The sequence below is a fragment of the Cyclopterus lumpus genome, chromosome 4, assembly GCF_009769545.1.
Source record: "Cyclopterus lumpus isolate fCycLum1 chromosome 4, fCycLum1.pri, whole genome shotgun sequence".
Lineage (NCBI taxonomy): Eukaryota > Metazoa > Chordata > Actinopteri > Perciformes > Cyclopteridae > Cyclopterus > Cyclopterus lumpus.
Genome location: NC_046969.1, coordinates 19,523,329 through 19,542,491, shown reverse-complemented (window position 1 = coordinate 19,542,491; position 19,163 = coordinate 19,523,329). Strand labels below are relative to the sequence as shown.

Sequence of the window (19,163 nt, the reverse complement as noted above, 5' to 3'; positions counted from 1 at the left end):
GGACTTGTTGAGTAAAGGATGTGCACTTGAGCCCAGTCATCCAGTAAAATGTACTTATTCACATCCCACCACTGGAGTATGATTGGTTAGCTCGCAGCCGCGTGCAGAAGTCACAAAGACAAACAGCCATATAAGCTAAATTACAGCCGGATTGGCTGAGGCCATGTGCTGCAAACACTCGAGCTGAAGAGGCAGAGAGAGGTCTCTGAAGCATCACTCCGCACCCGCTAGAATAACACTTATTTGTAATTGGGGGATAACCCCGCCATGGCGTATGAATATTTCAAAGATTTGAAGGGTCGCTTTGCCAAAGCTGTTGGCCAGCACTCAGGCGCACCCCCTCTCCCCCTCTCTTACACACACACACGCATGCACACACACACAGAAAGAAATACCGTTTTTGTGCCCCCAAGGTAGGTTGGCATGGATTATCTTTGTTTAATGAATGGGCTACAAGTGTTCATCAACAAGGCGAGATTATTGGGCTCACTCGCTCTCCCTTCTGCAAGCCCTAGAGTGGCATATAACTCTGATGTGGATGTGGGTGTGGGTGTGTGCGTGTGTGTGTGTGTGTGTGTGTGTGTGTGTGTGTGTGTGTGTGTGTGCGTGCGTGCGTGTGTGAGAGGGAGAGAGAGGGAGAGGGGAAAAGACATACAGACCTACACACTGCGGCCAATTAAAATGCACTCTCCCCTGCTCTATCCCTCCACATCTGCCTCCTTTTCTCCACCAACGAATGGCGCAGAAAAGAAGGAAGCTCATGAATAGGCCCTCATTGAGATCACAGATGGAGTATGGCTTTCTTTTTGCTAGAAATTTGAGAAACACCATTGTCCCCAATCAAAACTCAATGTGTTCGCCTACAATGGTGCCGGCTTTGAGCTCCGCCGCTTCAATTGGCCTTGTTTTTGAAACTTGAAGTGTTCAGCACAAAGACTTGGCCCTCCTAGATGTCACGACCGCTTCGTGTGTGTGTGTGTGTGCGTGCGTGTGTGCGTGTGTGTGTCTAGGAGCGCTCAGAAAAAGGAGGAAAAAAAAAAACACAATTAATATGAAGCTGTAATTACTCCCCTTCACGCCACTGCACCCATTCAGGACCCCACTGGCCTATTTATTGCTTTATCCCATGCGGCAGATAATCCGAATGCCTCAGGTTTTTATAAAACCTCTGCAGCGTGGCGAGGGGACGGACCTGGAGGTGCGCGTGAGGAACACATGCATCACGCACCAAGCCGACAGAGGCCGAGGGCTGCAGCGATGACACGTTGAGAGGCAAGAAAGTTAAATACCGATACGATAATAAATTAACAACGTTTTACTTCTTTTAACATGAACGGATTTATAATATTTAGATTTAGTAATAGACCCAACGGCCCACAGTTGTGCGGGTGGTGTTTGTGTAATATTTCTATTTAACCTTGTGAATTAATTATTGATAATACGCGTTGATCAAATAACTTTATTTAATAAGAAATTATATATATGTACAAAATCAACATTCGCTATTGTCACAATCGGACATGAATAATGAAAGTAATACATACATTTAGATTATTATGTTTCAGAAATATTACTAAATGCAATCATTCTTTTGTTAAATTGTCTCTCGTATGTCTGTAGAATTTTTTTATTTGATCTTAAAACTTTTTTTCATTTTTTTTTTACAGCTCCTCTCCCGTTCACGCACCATTTAAACGAGTCTTTAATGGGACCAGGTGCCCCAGCAGAGGCCCGCTCTCTCCCCATCAGCGCCCCCTGGTCGCCTCCAGTCCGCACCAGCACAACCAGCAGCATGTATGCGGTCACATTAAATTCACATTGTCTTTATTTTAGAAGTCCTAACGAATATTATATAGAATACATTTTCTCTCTGAAGAATGTCGTCATCACATGTAACGATGCTAAGTGATGACCAGATGGCTTTAGGTTTCAAAAGAAGAATCAGTTTAAATTAAATTAAACACAACACTCTGATGTGTCCCATGCACTTACATTCTCCACTGCAGACTTCTTACATTAAGTATGATCAATTAAGCATATAAAATGTCATGTTGTTTGCTTTGTCTGCAAAGAAAAAACGAAAGAGAGACATTTAGTTGGTCAGCTGACCCCCATCATGGCAATTTAAGATAACATTAAACACACACAAAAAGTGGCATTGATTTCATAAAAAAAGACATTAGGACATATTCTTTGTGTAGCATATACAGAAGAAAACATGTTTTCAGTTGAAAAGTACGGAGTAAAAAGAAAATAAAAGATGTTAGGAGAATATGGCTGCGCATCGTCAAAGAAAATCCAGATTTATTTGCCGGTTTCTTTTTGGATGAGTAAGAATACCGACAGCAGACAGCACGACGGGGAATCCACAGGTCGGCTGCACATCTCATAGTGCTCCAGGTAATCATTAAAAGATGTTAACCCAATAAAACGGTGTTGGCCTCCAGAGCTGTCAGACAAACTGCACCGTGAATATTCCCCCGGTTATACATCAGAGGCCAGACGAACACGTTTCAACAAGAACAATAGTTACAAGTAACTACATTAATTGTTAAAGTATTTTTTTTCTTGCTATTTATTTATTTGTTGATTTATTTATTAAGGCCTGTATATTTCCAAGGAGCAACCAGAGGTTTGTTTCTGTAAGGGGGGGGGGGGGGGGGGGGGGGGGAGTATGTTCATAAAGCATTATAAAAAAGGATCCGGGCCCATACCGTTGCGCCTCTAAAGTAGTGCCGACCCATTTTTCAAGGCCAGATTTGTTTAAAAATCTGATTGGTTACATGGCTGCAAGGAAAATGTATTTAGCTTTTTCCAGATAAAAACCCAAAGTCTCTGCATGTCCATTGTGTCATTAACAAACAGTACTGTGAACGGAGAGAGACAGAGAGGGAGAGATGACCCTCCCTTTGTGCCCACCCAACAGTTTAAGCTGCATAGATTCTGTTTCTTTGGGCAGGGCCGGCGTCTCTGAGAAAGTAAACTCGGGGTGACCCTCCAGGTTAGGCCCGTCTGGGATGCAGGCGGGGACCCTGTGATTCAAGGAGCCGCCGCGCTCGGAGATCTCGGCTGTGCGCACTTCAAAAGGAGGGAGGAGAGATCACTTGTGTCAGGAATTTTGTTCCCTCGCCAGTGGGCTGCATTCTTGACCCCGGCGGAGCTGGTTAAACATCATGGACGCTTTCCTCTTTTGTCATCGGAGAATCAAGACAGCAACCTGATGTTGCCACCAGTGAATCTGTGTCAGGGGAGCCGGCGGAGTAAGCTCATTACCACACAGACACTTTCTCATCCCCCTGTGTCACATTTAAGGGGTGCTGCCTAGAAGGCGCTGATTAAGACATCCTGCCCAAGTTGGACTAATATGTCGGGGAAAAAAACCAACATTTATACCTTCTACTTTATAAAATGAAAGTAAATTATCAAATGTTTAAAAAACATTATTTAAAAAAAAAAAAACACGAATGTTTCAACATTTGAAAGAAATCTTCACTTCATCTTCTTTTAATAATATGAAGAGAGTCAATAGCATTTAAAATCTGTTATTTTATCAAAAAATAATATATTAATGAATCATTTACTTGAAATAGTGCCTCACTACGGGAGGCCCAAAACAACCTGATCTCACTCTATTGTGTGACGGGAAATTACACATATATGTAATGTTTGTTACTAAGTCAGTGCTCTTTTCAAACTTATTACACCTGAAGACATGTCCTTCTTCCTTCCCGAACACAGTTAAAAAGCGGATGACTTTTCCCCCAGTGAAACAAAAAAACAACCGATGGCAAGTTTGGTCAGGAATCAGAGGAATATCATTATGTCTCATTGGCATTTTCCGACCGTATCACCGTCATCATCATCATCATCATCATCAGCTGCTGCAGCGGCACAGAGCAACATGCCCGTGCACATTACACGCTCAAAAAGCTGCGTGATAGAAACTGTCGTCTCACACTTGAGAGGAGCGGCACTATGCGCGCTGCTCCCCGAGGAACACGCATCTGACAGACGCGCAGCGGTGCACCTGTCTGTCTCTCGCAGGAACGCACCCCGCCCTGCTGACCTCGCCCTCGCCCAGAGCTGCACGTGTGTCTGTCTCACACAACACGCACACAACGCACGCACAACTCGATGATCTATTTGCACCCTATACATCGAATACAAATGGCCTCCACGGACGTTTGACATTTGCCCATAGAGCTCCAACAAAGAATTTCACCTTGAATCAAAGGGGGCTCCAACTCTCACTTGTCCAGCTCGAGTACTCCTCAGTGATCTGTGTTATGGAATTGAGGGACTTTGCATCGCCATATTTTGGGAGGAAGTCAACTGTTTTAAGATCTCGAGGCATCATGGTCGAATCCCTTTTAAACTGAAACGGCTTCGTCAGATTGCTTTTCTGGACTTTTCCTCAGGACGGACCTGGAAAAGTTGTGATGGACAAACATTTGACTTAAACGGTACTTTCTTGACCAACCATATGGACGCATTACGCAGGAGTTCAGGCAGCGTCATTAGTGTAATTTCCTCATAAAGTCAGGAATGAATTAACTGGGCGTCCAGTAGCTGAAAGGTCCTCGAGGGGTATTTGAACCCGTTGTGTCTTCTTGCTGTTCACTCCTCCATCCTTCCTACCGCGGTCAAGGCCACGTCGATGGCTCACAAGGAAAATCCCTGAAAAGGCTGCAAAATGTGCCACAAAGCATCTCATGGACAAAGTCAATGCCAAAGCTCTTTAAAGAAACAACTAAAAAGAAAAAGAGTCAATTAAACATCTGTTTAACCATTACTCGTGGTGAGTTCCTTGACTTACATCTTTTCAAAACATTCAACGTTTAAGGGCAAACCTAACTCACTCTTCACACAAAAAAAGAAGAGTTTTAATACCAAGTCGTTGAACATCAGGATACATTTGTCAAACCTCGCCTCACAACAACGGTTAGACATCACTTGCTGAATATGTTTTGTAATTAAACGGAGGAGGAGAGACAGTTGGTCCTGCAGGGGTTCTGCCTCTCTCTCCCTGCCAGTGCCTTAAGCCCCTCCTCTTGTCTGGTCTAACCCAGGGAAGTGCGGCTGGCTGAGCTCATCAGGTCGACTCATTCCTCGAGTGAGAAACCAGACGAGGCCGTGACGCCTGTGTGCTCTATCTCACTGTGTGTATTGCACAAGCAGTTACTCACAACTTGCATTGCCAAAGACAACTACATAGCTAAGAATGACCTTTTAAAACAATGTGAGATTCCCATTTGTTTTCAACAATGAGCATTGAAACCATTTGATGTCATTATTCACAGAGATGTTCATGAGTAACTCCATTTCACGCACACACGATTAAGGCTCACAACTCCCATTTGAAAGAAGACGACACACTCAAAACAACGTGAACAGACTTGCTCTCCTCATTTATCGTGTAACTTTGTTGTACAATGATTTAGCAAAGGCCCATTGATTCATTTCACGACTAATAGCGGCTGCTTATGGAACATTTCAATATCAATTTACAGACCGACATCAACTCAGTTTTGTATTCGTGTTTTTGATTGACCTTTCCCGCATCACAGCGCTCATCAATAGTCTACATTCTAGCAATTCCTCCCCAGTATTACAAATCATCAACTCTTGATCTGCACTAATTACATATTCTTGTAGCGTTTCTTTCCTTCTTTCTTCTGAATCCGTTTGTTTGTGACGCTCGCTCTGCTGGGGTTCTCAAACTTTGCTTTTAGCCGACAGAGGAGCCCTCATACAGATGGAGGGCTAAGCCGGCGTGATCTCTCCTCGCTGAAGGCAGGAAATTAGCTGCAGTGTGGCTGATATTACCAGGTGGCGCGTGAGTGAGAATATTAAAACATTGCAAAAGGTCTCTCGATGGTAACAGAGATGTGAAGATGCAGATCTAAACTTTGGGATCCCTAGAAATGGAAACTGGACAACCTGGGCAAAATTGGCAGCGTGTTCAGGTTATCTTGATTAGAATCAAACTTGCATTAACATTAAACATTATTAAGAAGTTGAACATGAATGGGAACACCGCACATCCAGATATCTAGCAGCCTGTGTAACACAAAGTCCTTTGGGATTTGCTTCTTTTGACTTTAAGCTTTAAGGCAGCAAAGTCTAAAAAGTTTGTGGTGGCAGATTTCAAAGCTCCCAAAGACGTCCCAAATCTCTAACTGAGATTTGTCTAACTGCTAAATCCATAAATAAAATGTTAAAATATGATTAAATTATCCCCTGATACCCCCCATGATGCAGAAATCTATATTGATTGCAAAGTTTGATGTACAATCAGATGATCTTTCATCTATTCTGCAGATGTAGACCCTCCATCACAAATCTGCATAACTTAAGAGAATGATGAAAAAAAAAAAAGAAATCACATTTGAATAATTTGAAAATGTGTGTGTGTGTGTGTGTGTGTGTGTGTGTGTGTGTGTGTTTCAACAGATTTCCGGGCGAGACAAATTGATGGTCATATTCATATATTTTATATAATGTATATCAAACTAAAACTAATACAGCATCAAACTTAAAAAGGATCAAGAGAAAAAAAGAAAAAATAATAACAGAAAACTGAGGGGTCCGCCGGCTTGTGGAGCAGTGGGTGTTAAAACCAAGGAGAGCGGAAACCGTGTGTGTGTGTGGGGGGGGGGGCAGGCATCTCATCACGTCTCATCCTCGCGGCAGACAGCGGACGGAGGGATGCAGGGGTGGAAGAAAGGGCAGAGAGGGGACAGGAAGTGTAGTTTGGGCAGGTTAAGGGAGGAAATACAGGTAGAGATTAAACCACCCTGACTTCTGCCAGGCAACGTCTTTACTTGCCGTTTATTTTATTTCCATTTTTTCCCCCCGCATTTTTGGGGATTTCAAACACAAAAAAAAAAAACATGTTCTAAAAAAATCAGCCTTGGTGTGTTGAATGTGGACACAAGGGGAACAAGTCCATGTTTTCTTTTTTCTATTTTTTTTCCTGTGAAAGATTTCTCAGTCTCTTGATTTTGTTATCGTACTGATTTGTGTTGTCGGGAACGTGAACTTGTGGAGCGTGAGAGAGTGAGAGAGAGTGAGAGAGAGTGAAAGAGAGTGAGAGAGAGTGAAAGAGAGTGAAAGAGAGTGAGAGAGAGTGAGAGAGAGAAAAGAGAGAGAGAGAGAGAAAATAGAGAGAGATGGGGAGGCGAATGTTTGGCTGTGTGCTTGTGATACTGTCTTTGCTCCTCTGTGCAACACGTGTACACTAGGCATTCATGTGTCACGACCAGGCCGAGGGCAGAGAAGCTTATTTGCACTTGTGTGTCACTGGACGTGCATGCCAGTGTGTTTATGTATGTCTGAGAGGATTGGTTTTGTGTGTGTGTGTGTGTGTGTGTGTGTGTGTGTGTGTGTGTGTGTGTGTGTGTGTGTCGTGTAGGCCCGGACTGGTGGGGCCCATGCTCGGTGACTAGTGTGTGTCCAGCCAGTTCATCAGTCAGTCGGTCCTCTCAGCTATCAGAGGGCCAGTTCCTATTCTTTACCCTCCAGGAAGAGTGTCTCCTGCGGAAACAACTTGGCCTCCAGCAGAGTCGACCCTGAATCCAATTGGGTGATCTGAGAAGAGACAGGGGGGGGGACTAATGATTAGTTTCATCATCAATTGTATTTTTCTCAATTAACCATTCCATCAATAAATGGTGCACAAATCACAAATGTCATATTCAAATTGATTGATTTGTTGAACTAACCAAATATAAACCAACAATATTTAAAAGGTACAATGGTATAAAACAGAAAAGCAGCAAATCCTCACATTTGAGGCAGAAGAACCAGCAAATGTTTGTTCTTTTATGAGAGAAAAACAGGAAAACTGTCAAATTTGTTTGCAAAGATTTTTCTGCCAATGGACTAATCCATAAATTGATTTAGTGTTTCCTCGCTGCAATATTTTTCTTCTGTGTCGGCCTTCCACACCGAGATTTTAACCAAAGTGCTTAGCGACGTGGACAGCAACAATACTATTAGACAAACCTTTGTAGTCTATGGGCCAATGACACACAAGCAGATTTTAAAATCTCTGGTTTATTCCTAAAATATTTGCATCAGTGTGGACAGGACCTCAGTCATTCTGCAATACTGAAGTCCTTTCACGATGGTCTCACCATATATGCCCTCAATCTAGACAGGAGAACAGTGTCGCTTTACTGCAGAGTTCACTGAGTGTGTGTGTGTGTGTGTGTGTGTGTGTGTGTGTGTGTGTGTGTAAGAGAGTGTGTATTATTCTAACATCATGTTTAAAAAAAGTTAAGGCAGTAATCTGAGCATCTAGAGCTTCGTTTCCCTAAGAGGGCCATCAGGTTTGTTTTCTTAAAAAGGCTCCAATCCAGAACAAACCGATGAACGCTACAGGACAGGAGAAAGTGTGTGTTGTAAAATCTGGTGAGAGAGACAGAGAGAGAGAGAGAGAGAGAGAGAGAGATAGAGAGAGAGAGAGAGAGAGGAGTGGTGATTCAGAGGAGAACTGTGTGTTTTTAATGGCTAACAATGCCTGATTATAGCTGCGACAAAGGTCAAACAGAAACGTAGCGGAGAGAAACATTTATATGCGTTCAATGCTCTGCACGACAGCTATTGTCTAAAAGCAGAGGAATAATGCAGTACCACCCACAACGGAGGTGATGGAGTTAGCTGACATGAAGGGGGTCTGACCTATGTTTTTCTCTTAGCTTATGTGAGCTAATCACTGGAGGGGTTGTGTTACATCGGGCCAATCTAACACCTGGGCTGAATGGGCGAGGTGGTGTGACACCGAGATGTGTCCAGGGCTTATCTGATGACTGCTGCGTCAGCCCCTCTGATTAGGGCTCCTATTCTAACCTCACAGTGGGATAATTAATCAGCTCCCTGTACCTGCTGTAGAAGGTCGGGGGGGCAAGCTAGCGTGGTTAGGGTCGACCTCACAACAAGCATAGTGATGGGTCTGAGACGGAGTATTGTTGGGAAAGAAATGTGAACTCTGACCGTGAACTGAACCACAACTTCACCTACAACCACCTCCTGAAGACTGTGTGAGTCGCCTCACCATCCAGTATTTTAAAAAAAAGAAGCTTTATACAAATAAATAAAAATCTAACTGGGTTTTGGTTATTTCATTTCTTAAGCTCCTGAGTAGAATTTAAGAGATCTCAAATCATCTCAAACAATGGAGATGAACAGTGAGTCTTTATTCGCTCCTAAATACCTTCTATTTGAGGCAGAAAACATTGAAATGAGTAAACACCAACAAAATAGAAAAACAATCTCCACATTTAAACTTGTGTGAACTACAACATCTGTAAAACTAGAAGGTGTTTGAGGACTGAGAAAAGGGTGAGGAAAGAGGAACAAGGATGCAAGTAAAATAGGGGAAGGGGATGAGGACATATCAGCATCAGACAACCTATCCATCTCCCTTGGGTGTTTGAAATGTCCGCAGTCTTTGACTCCATGTCTTTCATCTCCTTGTTCTCATTTCAACGTGTCATTTAGACTCCTGACTTTTCAGCGGGGTCCCTGGAGGCCCGGTGGTGGCAGGGAGGGGTTGCCACGTCAACCGTATGCCCCTCACCCAGTCAGCCGCCTCATAGCACAGCGGGAGGGAGATGCCATGAAGAGAGGTAAAATGGTGTGCGTCTCTTTAGCAGTGTGTGTGTTTGTGTGTGTGTCTGTGTGTGTTTGTGTTTGCTGCAAACAGATTCCATCCCGGCAGTGTGGCGAACGACAAACAGGGCTGCTGCGTTCTTTTTCCCACCTCAGGAGCAGCGCGTCGCAAATGGCTGCCATGCTAATGAACCTGACAGGCTGTTATGACACCACAGCATCAGGTAGGAGTAAATGAGGCTTTGGGGTGGAGCAGGTGTGTGTGCAGACGTGTGTCTGTGGTCCACATATAAGCCTGTGTGTGTGTGTGTGTGTGTGTGTGTTCGTCGTGAATTCAGGATGAGAGGTTGTGCTTGTGTAGTGCACCAGGGAGAAACGATGGGGGGAGAGCAGCATCTGACTCTCAAAAAGAAAGTAGGGAAACAAGATGCCACACTGACACAGGAGACGGGTGCCATCGGTGATTGTTTACATTGTTATCCAATTAACAGACCATAAGCATGGAGGCATCTGTCAACAAACAAAGCTGTTGTTTTTCCTCTGCTCTGCCTAAGCCATTTTCTCTCCTCCTGTGCCTACACAGCCATGCATGCATACATACATACGTACATATACATACATACATACATACATACATACATAAGACAGACACAATCTAGCTCTCTGCTTTGCAGTTTGTTTTTAACCACGAGTCAATATAATTTCATCAATTTAGATCAAATCAATCAGCAAAATTAGGGACCGACTATTTTAAATGATGAAATTAATTTGCAAAGATGTTCCTCCATCTCAATAGCATTTGTGAGAAGAAAAAGGTTTTCCAGAAGTTAATTAAAAATACACAAATGAACAGAATAAATACTCAATTGAACAAAAGGAAAATCAAAAGAGGTTATACAATATCTAGAGGCTCAGCATTAAAAAAAAAAAAGAAGCCTAATTTTAAAACTGGAACTAATTAAAAACACAGATGGTGCTTCTCGGCAATCTTTGATATTTTGTCTTTACTTTCCTGTGAAAAAATGTACGACAGCTAATATCAACCCTGTGTATTTGGCATTATCAAATAACAGATCTCAACGGTCAAAACCACATAATTATCACTTAACGTGCAGTTTAAAATAAATACCATTACTGTAAGGCACTTGATTAAAATGAATAAAATACACTGATAACAGAGGAGGCGACACTAAGCAATGCTGAGCCGTGAAAGAAAAGAAAGGGAAAATAAACACAGGCCCTCAAGATGTCCGTTTCCAACATAATCAAACGTGCAGCTGAAATAACGCATTTTTAATGAAGCCATTACAGGCCCTACTATGTTAATTAAAACCAAATAACGTGTCTGTTTTAAACTAGTGTTGTCAAGTGTTTATTTGGCCAATTACAAAAGCAGTGGGAGATCATTATCTGCTGCCAGGAGCGTTGACAGCACGTAGCGCCGGGGCGTGAACAGAAAAGAACAGACCAGAATGCGGTACTTCAAAGGAAGAAATGCACCGCACAGACCGGACGGGGGGACGGGGGTAGGACTGAGGGGGGGGAACAGAAAAACTGGGAAAGGGGGAGAAGAGAAAAGGAGCCAGAGGAGAGAAAATACAGAAATACGATTAAATAGTTCATGCTTTAAAAATATATTTAAAGGGTATTTGTTAAAGGGGTAAAATTTTTTTTTAAAAAGAAGGGATTTAAGGGGGAGAGAGAGAGAAGGCATATGGAGGATACAAAGGCTGGAGAGCAAAACAAAAGTATAATTGAGCAGGGAGGTAGAGAGGTAGGGGGAGAAGGAAAGAGGAGGGAAAAGGGAGACAGAGGGAGGGAAAGCTCGGAGGCAGAGGAGTGATGAAGGAGTTGAGATCCTGAGAGTTAAACTCAGATTTAAACATAACAAATGTTAATGTAACATATATTTTTGAATAATAAATGGTTCCTGGTATGGCTTTTCCACAAAAAAGGAAAACAAGTTAAATAAACTTTTATTTTAGTATTATTAAAATGTGTATATATGAATATGCAAAAATTAAAATGTGTTGTACACAAGAGGTCTCCTACTTCAAAAAGGTCCGTTCTCAGCTTATGTGCACCGGAGGTGTCAAGTTTCCACGTCTCATGCTTGTAATTCATTCATACTCGAATCACAGTTGGCTTCCAAACTAGCCGTAAATGTCACAAATTCATCCCGTACGTTAAACGTCTTAAAACAGCCTCCTGGTGTCGAACCCGCGCTGCAGAACGAAGCTCAAACATCCAAGTGAAGCAACAATAAGCAAAGCGCGTTCCTGAGCCGAGATCACGGAGATACTGGCCCGTGTGCCATCGTGTACAAAGCCGCGTTTCACATCCGCGCTCAGAGATGAAGCAGAGGAGCCGAGCGGGGTTTGTGTTATGCGAAGAGAATATTACAAGAACAGCCCTGCGGAAGAAACTTTGAGTGAAACTGCTTATAAAATAAACCGCCGTGGTTCTTTCTGTGAATACGATTCATTCATGATAGCGGGACAAGAAAAACAAAACATAGCAGCATGACAGATGTAAAATCTATTTCAGTACAAGGCTCAGCGCTCTTCTGTGCCACTGTTTATTTGTCCTGCATCTCAGGTTTTTGTCTCAGAATCATCCGGTCGAATTCACCGACAGAGCTGGAAGACGGATTAAGAGACGGTGAAATAGAGTACAGTATCACAGTGAGAAAACTTAATACGCCGGTTCGACAGTGTTTGGGTGTCTATGAGCGGCCGGGCAGGAAGAGCCGACAGCCCATTATTATACCGGCAGTCTAAACATGCTCACCGCGAGCTGGAGGAAGAAGACCTCGGGCCTTTCGTCAGCGGTTTGTGCTCAACAAGTATCCAAGAAACAGGAGGAAATTCTTGAATGGAGAGCTGAAAACTGAAACACTAAAAGTCTCCCCCTCCTTCCTCAAACTCGCTGACAGTCATAGAATCGGAGAAAGGGTTAGCTCCCTGAGCACAACTAAGCCTAGTACAAATGATGCCAGTGTAAGGCCTGCTGTAGTGCTGAAGAGATAAGCCACTGATACCAAATGTTGGGGAACAGACTGAGTCCAAAAACTGGAGACTAATAGACACTTATCGGCGAAAAGAAAACAAAACGTGACTCAAAGACGGGATTTGACTCTGATGTTTTACCTTAAAAGTGTCAAAAGACGACTTACAAAGTGTGAATACAGCCGAGTGACCAGATGTACTGATCGCCAACGGCCCTTTGTCACGGGTCGATAATGTTGTAGCGGCAGCCAAAAATTATTCAACGCAACTTGAGCAAATCCACTAATTTGTGTTACAGCTGAATGTATGGAAATGAAATAAAGCGAGCTCGCGAGGAGGGAAATGGCAAAAAGAAAGAGTGACACTGCACAAAGCTGCCGAAAACTAGAAAAGGGAAAGAAGGTTTCAACAGTTGTGCAGTATTACAAATGCAATAGTGGTCTATCCTCTATCCTCTGATCCTGGCAGAGCAACAGTGAGAGCGTCTGGACGGGATGGAGGCTTTCTATGCTCCCTCTCATTTAATTACAACACAGAGCTGCAGGATTAGACAGGGGCCTGTGTTCACAGCCTCATACTGGCACTCCTACTGAGCTGCTTCTCTGCTCCCTTTCCCCAAATCTCTCGCCATTCCCTTTTCTGGAATTATCTCCCATCTTCTTCTTTTTTAATAACTTCCCCACTTGTCTTCTCTATCCTTTTCCCTTTCAGACTGTTTCTCTGATTAAATCTCTTCTTTGTTTAAGCTTTTGTCTTATCTGTTCTCTTTTTTCGACTAGTTCTGCAGTCACCATCCCCTCCTCGCTTCTCTACCCCTCTAATCCTCCCATCCTGTTTTTGCCGGAATTTCATCTGCGATGCAGACACATCTTTATCTCTGTCTCAAACACATGTTTACTCTTGATTATAAAGAGACAACTGTGAATCCTTTAAGTGACAAAGTTGTGAGCGGGGCATGTGTTTGCTTGAAAATATTTGTGCATGTGTTGAAGTGTGTGATTGTGACGAAATGAAGAGTGTGAGCTACGCGTTAATGTGTGTGTTAGTTTGAGGTGTTTGTGCCCCAGCGGTCTCTACAGACTACGATGGCACACTGCCTGGGCAAGCCTACACACACACACACACACACACACACACACACACACACACACCTCTATACAACTAACACCACCCACTCCCTCCACAAGCACTCCTCTCTTGATTAATGGAAATCCCATTTTTGTTTCCAGCAGCATGGCTAATTAAACTGGTAGTTAAAACAGAGCTCATTAACTCTCTGCCACCGAGTGCGGCGGCTCGGCCCTCTAATGACTGCTTGTAGATGGCTGAGTGCTGCCGGGCGTCAGCAGTAGAGCCATAGAGAATACTACTGTTAGTGCTGACAACTGTATCCTAACGCACTCATAGTGTACTGTATTCACAATGGACTGATACTAATTAATATTCACAGAATAATACGTGTGCGCAGGTGGATGGATAAACAGCGGGCTTAAATTGCTCCATCACAGGTACGAGTAAACAAAAGCAGCGGCACACGTGTACCGCTGCAGCGCACAAAAAGCAAGAAAATAATCATAAATCAGACGCAACAGATTGCCTTAACTACTGTCCCTGCTGCTCTGCACCCACAGCCGCCGACTGAGGACGGAAAAGCCAATTACAGCTGTGGATCTCTCCAGCAGAGACGTTAGCTGGAGCCGAGGACACATTTAGCACTTGTTTGTGTGGGCAGAGAGCCGTTATGAAAGACAGCAGAGACAGCCATTTGATAACTATGACGTCATTCACTCTCCACTTGTGAACTGAACAGCTGACATGTGTTGGTCTTTTAAAGCCCTTTCGCTGGACATATACTGGCGGAAGACGCTCATTAATTTGCCACCGTGCTGGCTTTCTAAGTAAGAGAAGGAAGGAGCAACACTCACATTTTTACGAGGGAAGGTGGTGAGGAGCTTGAACTCTTCGAAGGGGTATCCCTTGGAGGCCACGAAGTCGAAGAGGACCTGGAGCTTACAGCTGCCCAGGAAACGCCTTTCCAGAAACTCGCCACTTGGTGTGCGGATGCGCAGTTTGCTGATTTGCTCTACTGAGTCCTCGTCGGGCTCCGGCGGTAGGGCCTGCTCCAGTGACAAGCGGATTGCCTGCAAGAATTTTACTTTGGTCAGTACAGCACATTGACAACTGTCAACACCTCATAATGACGAGCGAAAAGGCCAGATTTCTATCAGGCAAATGGTGTAATTGTTTAAAGATGGACTTCGTTGTTTGAAGAGAACAGAGGTAAACATCAATACAAGCCTCCTCCACGCTCTAAGAAGTTATTCCTCGCGTCACAAAATGATGCATACTCTATTCCGTGAATACAAATACATGAAAAATGATTAGGGGAAATGAAAGGAGTACAAAAGAAATTCTAGATAAAATAGTGATTCACTGTTGATTGAAGGCAGAGCTGTTTACATACAGGTGCTGGTGAGGTGCAGCTGTCATGACTACTGCTGCAATTATTTTTATTTTCTTCAAGCCTATGAGCATAAGAAAGTCTTGACAGTTGATCATTTTACAGTTTGTTGACAACAAAGTGTGCATTAGTAATATTATGACAAGGTGGACAAATAAAAGGTTACTCGGTTAATACAGTGATCTAAACTTATAAAAAAACAGTGGATCATTTACTAAAGGGGGTGAATGCTTTCCTGATTAAAACATTTTCATTAAAACATATCTGTAAAAGACACTTGTTCATAAAATGTATTGTAAAATTGCAGTAGAGGAAGGAAGCTTAGTCAAAGTCCTCTGGAATAGAATTACAAAAAATAATCTGAGAGTGCAACATCAAAAATTAGCCCGTGGCTCTCCGTTTATTGCGCAATTAAACCAGAAATTCAACAATAACAGTGGCAGTTATGAAGATGACGAGACACCATCCGAACAAGTGTGAAAGACCAGCCAAGAAGTTGCTTCCACAGTCCGATCGCAGAACCGTTGCCTCACATTAATTAAAGGATATTCTTGTGCTGAGAATGTTATTGAATTAGTTGCCCTGTGCATCACCCTGTTCCCTACAGCCTGGTGTGGCTCAGAAGGTTGCCAAGTAGCATGTCAGCATTTCACAAACAGCCCAGTGTGCGCCGGGTGCTTCCTGCTTTATAGCCATTGCTCAGACATTTAGGGAAATCTGAGATGTTGCTTGTTGAATACCTACATTAGTGTAATATCAGTGTCGACCACCGAAAGATTCAAGTCTCGTTTCTTAAGGACGCGAATTGGGGTAATACAGTCGACACCAGAGTGAGAGTGTCTCATAGCACAAAGACAACCATCACATCAGAGGTAATCAGCTCTCCTGTGTTTCAAAAATTGCGCTACAGCTGCTCCCTTTAGCCTCTCTCTTCTCGCCCCCCCCCCCCCCTTGTTGTTCCTGTTTGGCCAGCCGGGGAGCATATGCTGTGACAACACGCCCCAGCTTTATTTACAAACCATAATGCAATTATATTTCATAAGAGTGTACAACAGTAGCTCATTAGCAGCTTCTGGTGTTGGGTGGGCAGGGTAGAGCGCGTGCCGCTCCACCGTCAGCTCCCTCAGGTATAAGAGCTGATGCTGACTGAGTTAAAGGGGCCCCCGGGGGCAGACCAGCTCACAGATACACACATAATAGACAGGCGTGCGTGTGTGTGTGTGTGTGTGTGTGTGGTGGTGGGGGACATACACATGCAGACAGGCAGTCGACCACAGACACAAGCACAAACACCCACACAGGTAAGAGGTAGCGTCCCTCTAGAAACCACAGGACACACGTCTGGTCGGAGCCTCGGGCCCAGGCTGCTCCACACAAACAATCAGGAGCATCTATCCGTCCATTTATCTGTCTCTCCGGCTCCGCTCGGCTCACCGCAGAAAGCAAACAGACGACGGGTGGGGGAAAGAGGTGCACCTGACTGCCGCACAACTGTATGCTAAGATCCCTGAAGGAGGTAAATAGTAAAGTCAACCTACACAGGTGCATGCACATACACCCCACCTCAATTCACCAGCTCCTACTTTCATCTCACTCTTCTTTGCACAAAGGCACAGAATCTCAGAGAGAGCATTCCCACTAGCATTGCCCGCTCTCTGGGGCAACTCATGTTTTTGTTATGTCTGAAGTTTCTGCCATATACACAACTATAGAAAACTCAACCGAAAACTGTAAACAACAAGTAGAAAATAATATCTTGAGTTCAGAGGTAAAAACTGTTTATACAGTGTACTATTGACCTTCTCAGCTTGAAGAGTTGTAAAGTGCAACAACATTGCAATACGATATCAAAATATCTATTAATATTATGGTAAAACAATGAAAGTGTTTAGATACCTGAATATGTATATGCAAATTGAGGCAATATACATTTCTTCTACTATATCTGCTAAAAGCAGCTAATGAATTATGAACTTCTTACATTACTGGTATGTAAACCTTTGTAGTTTCCTATGTACAGTACACTGCACATATTTTATTTTTCGAAACCAAAATGAAGAAATTAAGCAATAAAAGAATCACTCAAGAATTAAATCAATAAGTTAGGTAACTGATGACATTGAACATGTTTTACATTTTTTATAACAATTCCAAATAGCGTTTTTCTTTCAGTGTATTTGTGGACTGTACAGTAGTCAGAAATAGAAGTACACGCAACAAAATACAGTTTTGTGTTGTGATAAAACAAAAAGGGCACCCAGTTCCCATTTCAGATGAATTTTCGCTCCTGAAACTTAAGTTGCCATTGTCTGGGTCCAACAGCTGCTCTTGGCGCTCATATTTGTGAATATCTCGACTGTAGCACAAACACAACACCAGTATGTGAGCACAGGTGACACCATGGAAACCATTGAGCTTGGGAAAGAGAAAAATTATATAAGTAGGCAACACAAGGCCAAAGTGTCTTTTGTTGTTTAAATACACAAGCGTGCAGACACAGTTTGGTTAGTGGACTACAGTGATATAATTAAGAAGGCCCGACCCGGGGCTCTTTTGTTGTTGTCTGTTTAACTTAAGTGACAAATAACCTGAGCGAGCTGGGTCACCCAATACCTCCCAGTGCCCCGGGGCTCCCTGCTCTGCTGTTGAGTAAACAACATTCAGCGGGACCACACTGTATGACAATAGACTGTATTACAACATTGGTGCCATCCTCACAGCCAATTATTGTTTTTCCTGCATGCGTGACAGTGTGCGTGTCTGCCTCTGTGTGTGTGTGTGTGTGTGTGTGTGTGTGTGTGTGTGTGTGTGTTTGCCCCCTCTTAACATACAATAATTTTTTTCAAGTGAATATGTGTGTTTGCTTAGGTTGTGTTTGTGCACAAGCCTGTGTACATGAATTGCCTCATTCTTTTGTCCACTTGGGTTTCAATATGTGGCTGTGTGCTGCACCGGTGTAAAGCAGTCAAACAGAACAATAACTGTGTGCATGTAAAGGCGACATTAACAGGGACGTGCCTCGCTGTAATTAGAATACTTTATTCTTCTGAAATGGCCGCATGCCTGTTCACCTACTCTACACACGCTTCGCGGACTGGCAGGCTTCACCCAAAACCACAATCTAATTGAGTGATTACTGTGAAGTGAGAGCAGGACCAATAAAAAAAATAAAAAAACGACAGCACAATGGCACAATCACGTGCGCTGGCTAAACATATCCTTGTTCAGCATTGCACTGATCAAGTTGGATTATTAATTTAGGTAATTTGGGTAATAAGAGTATGATGTGCGTATGTATGTACGGTTCTTCTCACCTCCTTCTCGTCCTCCTGCTCCTTTCTCATCCGTTCCACACGAACCTGCTCGGCCTCTTCTCTCTCTTGGACTTCTCTCTGAACAAAGAAAAAAAAGAAAAAGGAATGGATTTAAATGGATGCAACAGCAGAATCAAAATCGAAATGTGACTTTGAATGCTGAAGACTGGTACTATGTTTCCCACTGGTTGTCAAGTTTCCTCTGAATAATTGTTACAGATATCATAGTAACTTAGTTTTTTTAGACACTCAAGTATCTGAATCTAATAAAAGGTAATAGACACAAAATCTAAGAAAAGTAGGAAATCCAGGCATTTGTAAAGCTGGAATGAGTGTTAATTTAGTTGAAATAGGACTTAAATTATTATTTCATTATTTTGAAATTTGCCACATCATTTTCTATCAAGTGACTAATCTATGAAACGAGTAATAGTTTTTCAACCCTAGTTCATTGTATTTTATTAATATACGTTTTGTGCTCAATAGCATTAAACTCTAAAAATGACAGCAGCAACTCCGCAATATTTAACTTGTATTAACACAATAAGAAAATAAAGGCGATGCCTGATTAAGAAAGAAAAGTAGGAGAAATGGTGCTTATGCTTTTTTAAACCTTTATGTTTAATTTATTATTATTTCCCCCATTAGCTGGATCCCACTAAAAAGCAATATTCTATACATGCCAGCACATAATCACAAAACATGACGTACATGTGCTGGCTACTATAACACATCTAACACAGAGCGCATCCATTCAATTGGATC

At 42.9% G+C, this 19,163-nt stretch overlaps 1 protein-coding gene across 1 annotated transcript in view; it reads right to left on the bottom strand.

The window, feature by feature from the left end:
* Window positions 1-6,471: 6,471 nt before the first annotated feature.
* faf1 (Fas (TNFRSF6) associated factor 1) overlaps window positions 6,472-19,163 on the bottom strand; it is a 60,068-nt gene continuing 47,376 nt past the window's right edge. Inside the window, exons 17-19 of the mRNA XM_034531206.1 lie at window positions 18,399-18,476; window positions 14,549-14,764; window positions 6,472-7,590 (exon numbers count right to left, since the gene is read on the bottom strand). Of these exons, the coding sequence (XP_034387097.1) occupies window positions 7,507-7,590; window positions 14,549-14,764; window positions 18,399-18,476 (378 nt within the window). The 3' untranslated portion in view covers window positions 6,472-7,506. The remainder of the gene's footprint in view (window positions 7,591-14,548; window positions 14,765-18,398; window positions 18,477-19,163) is intronic.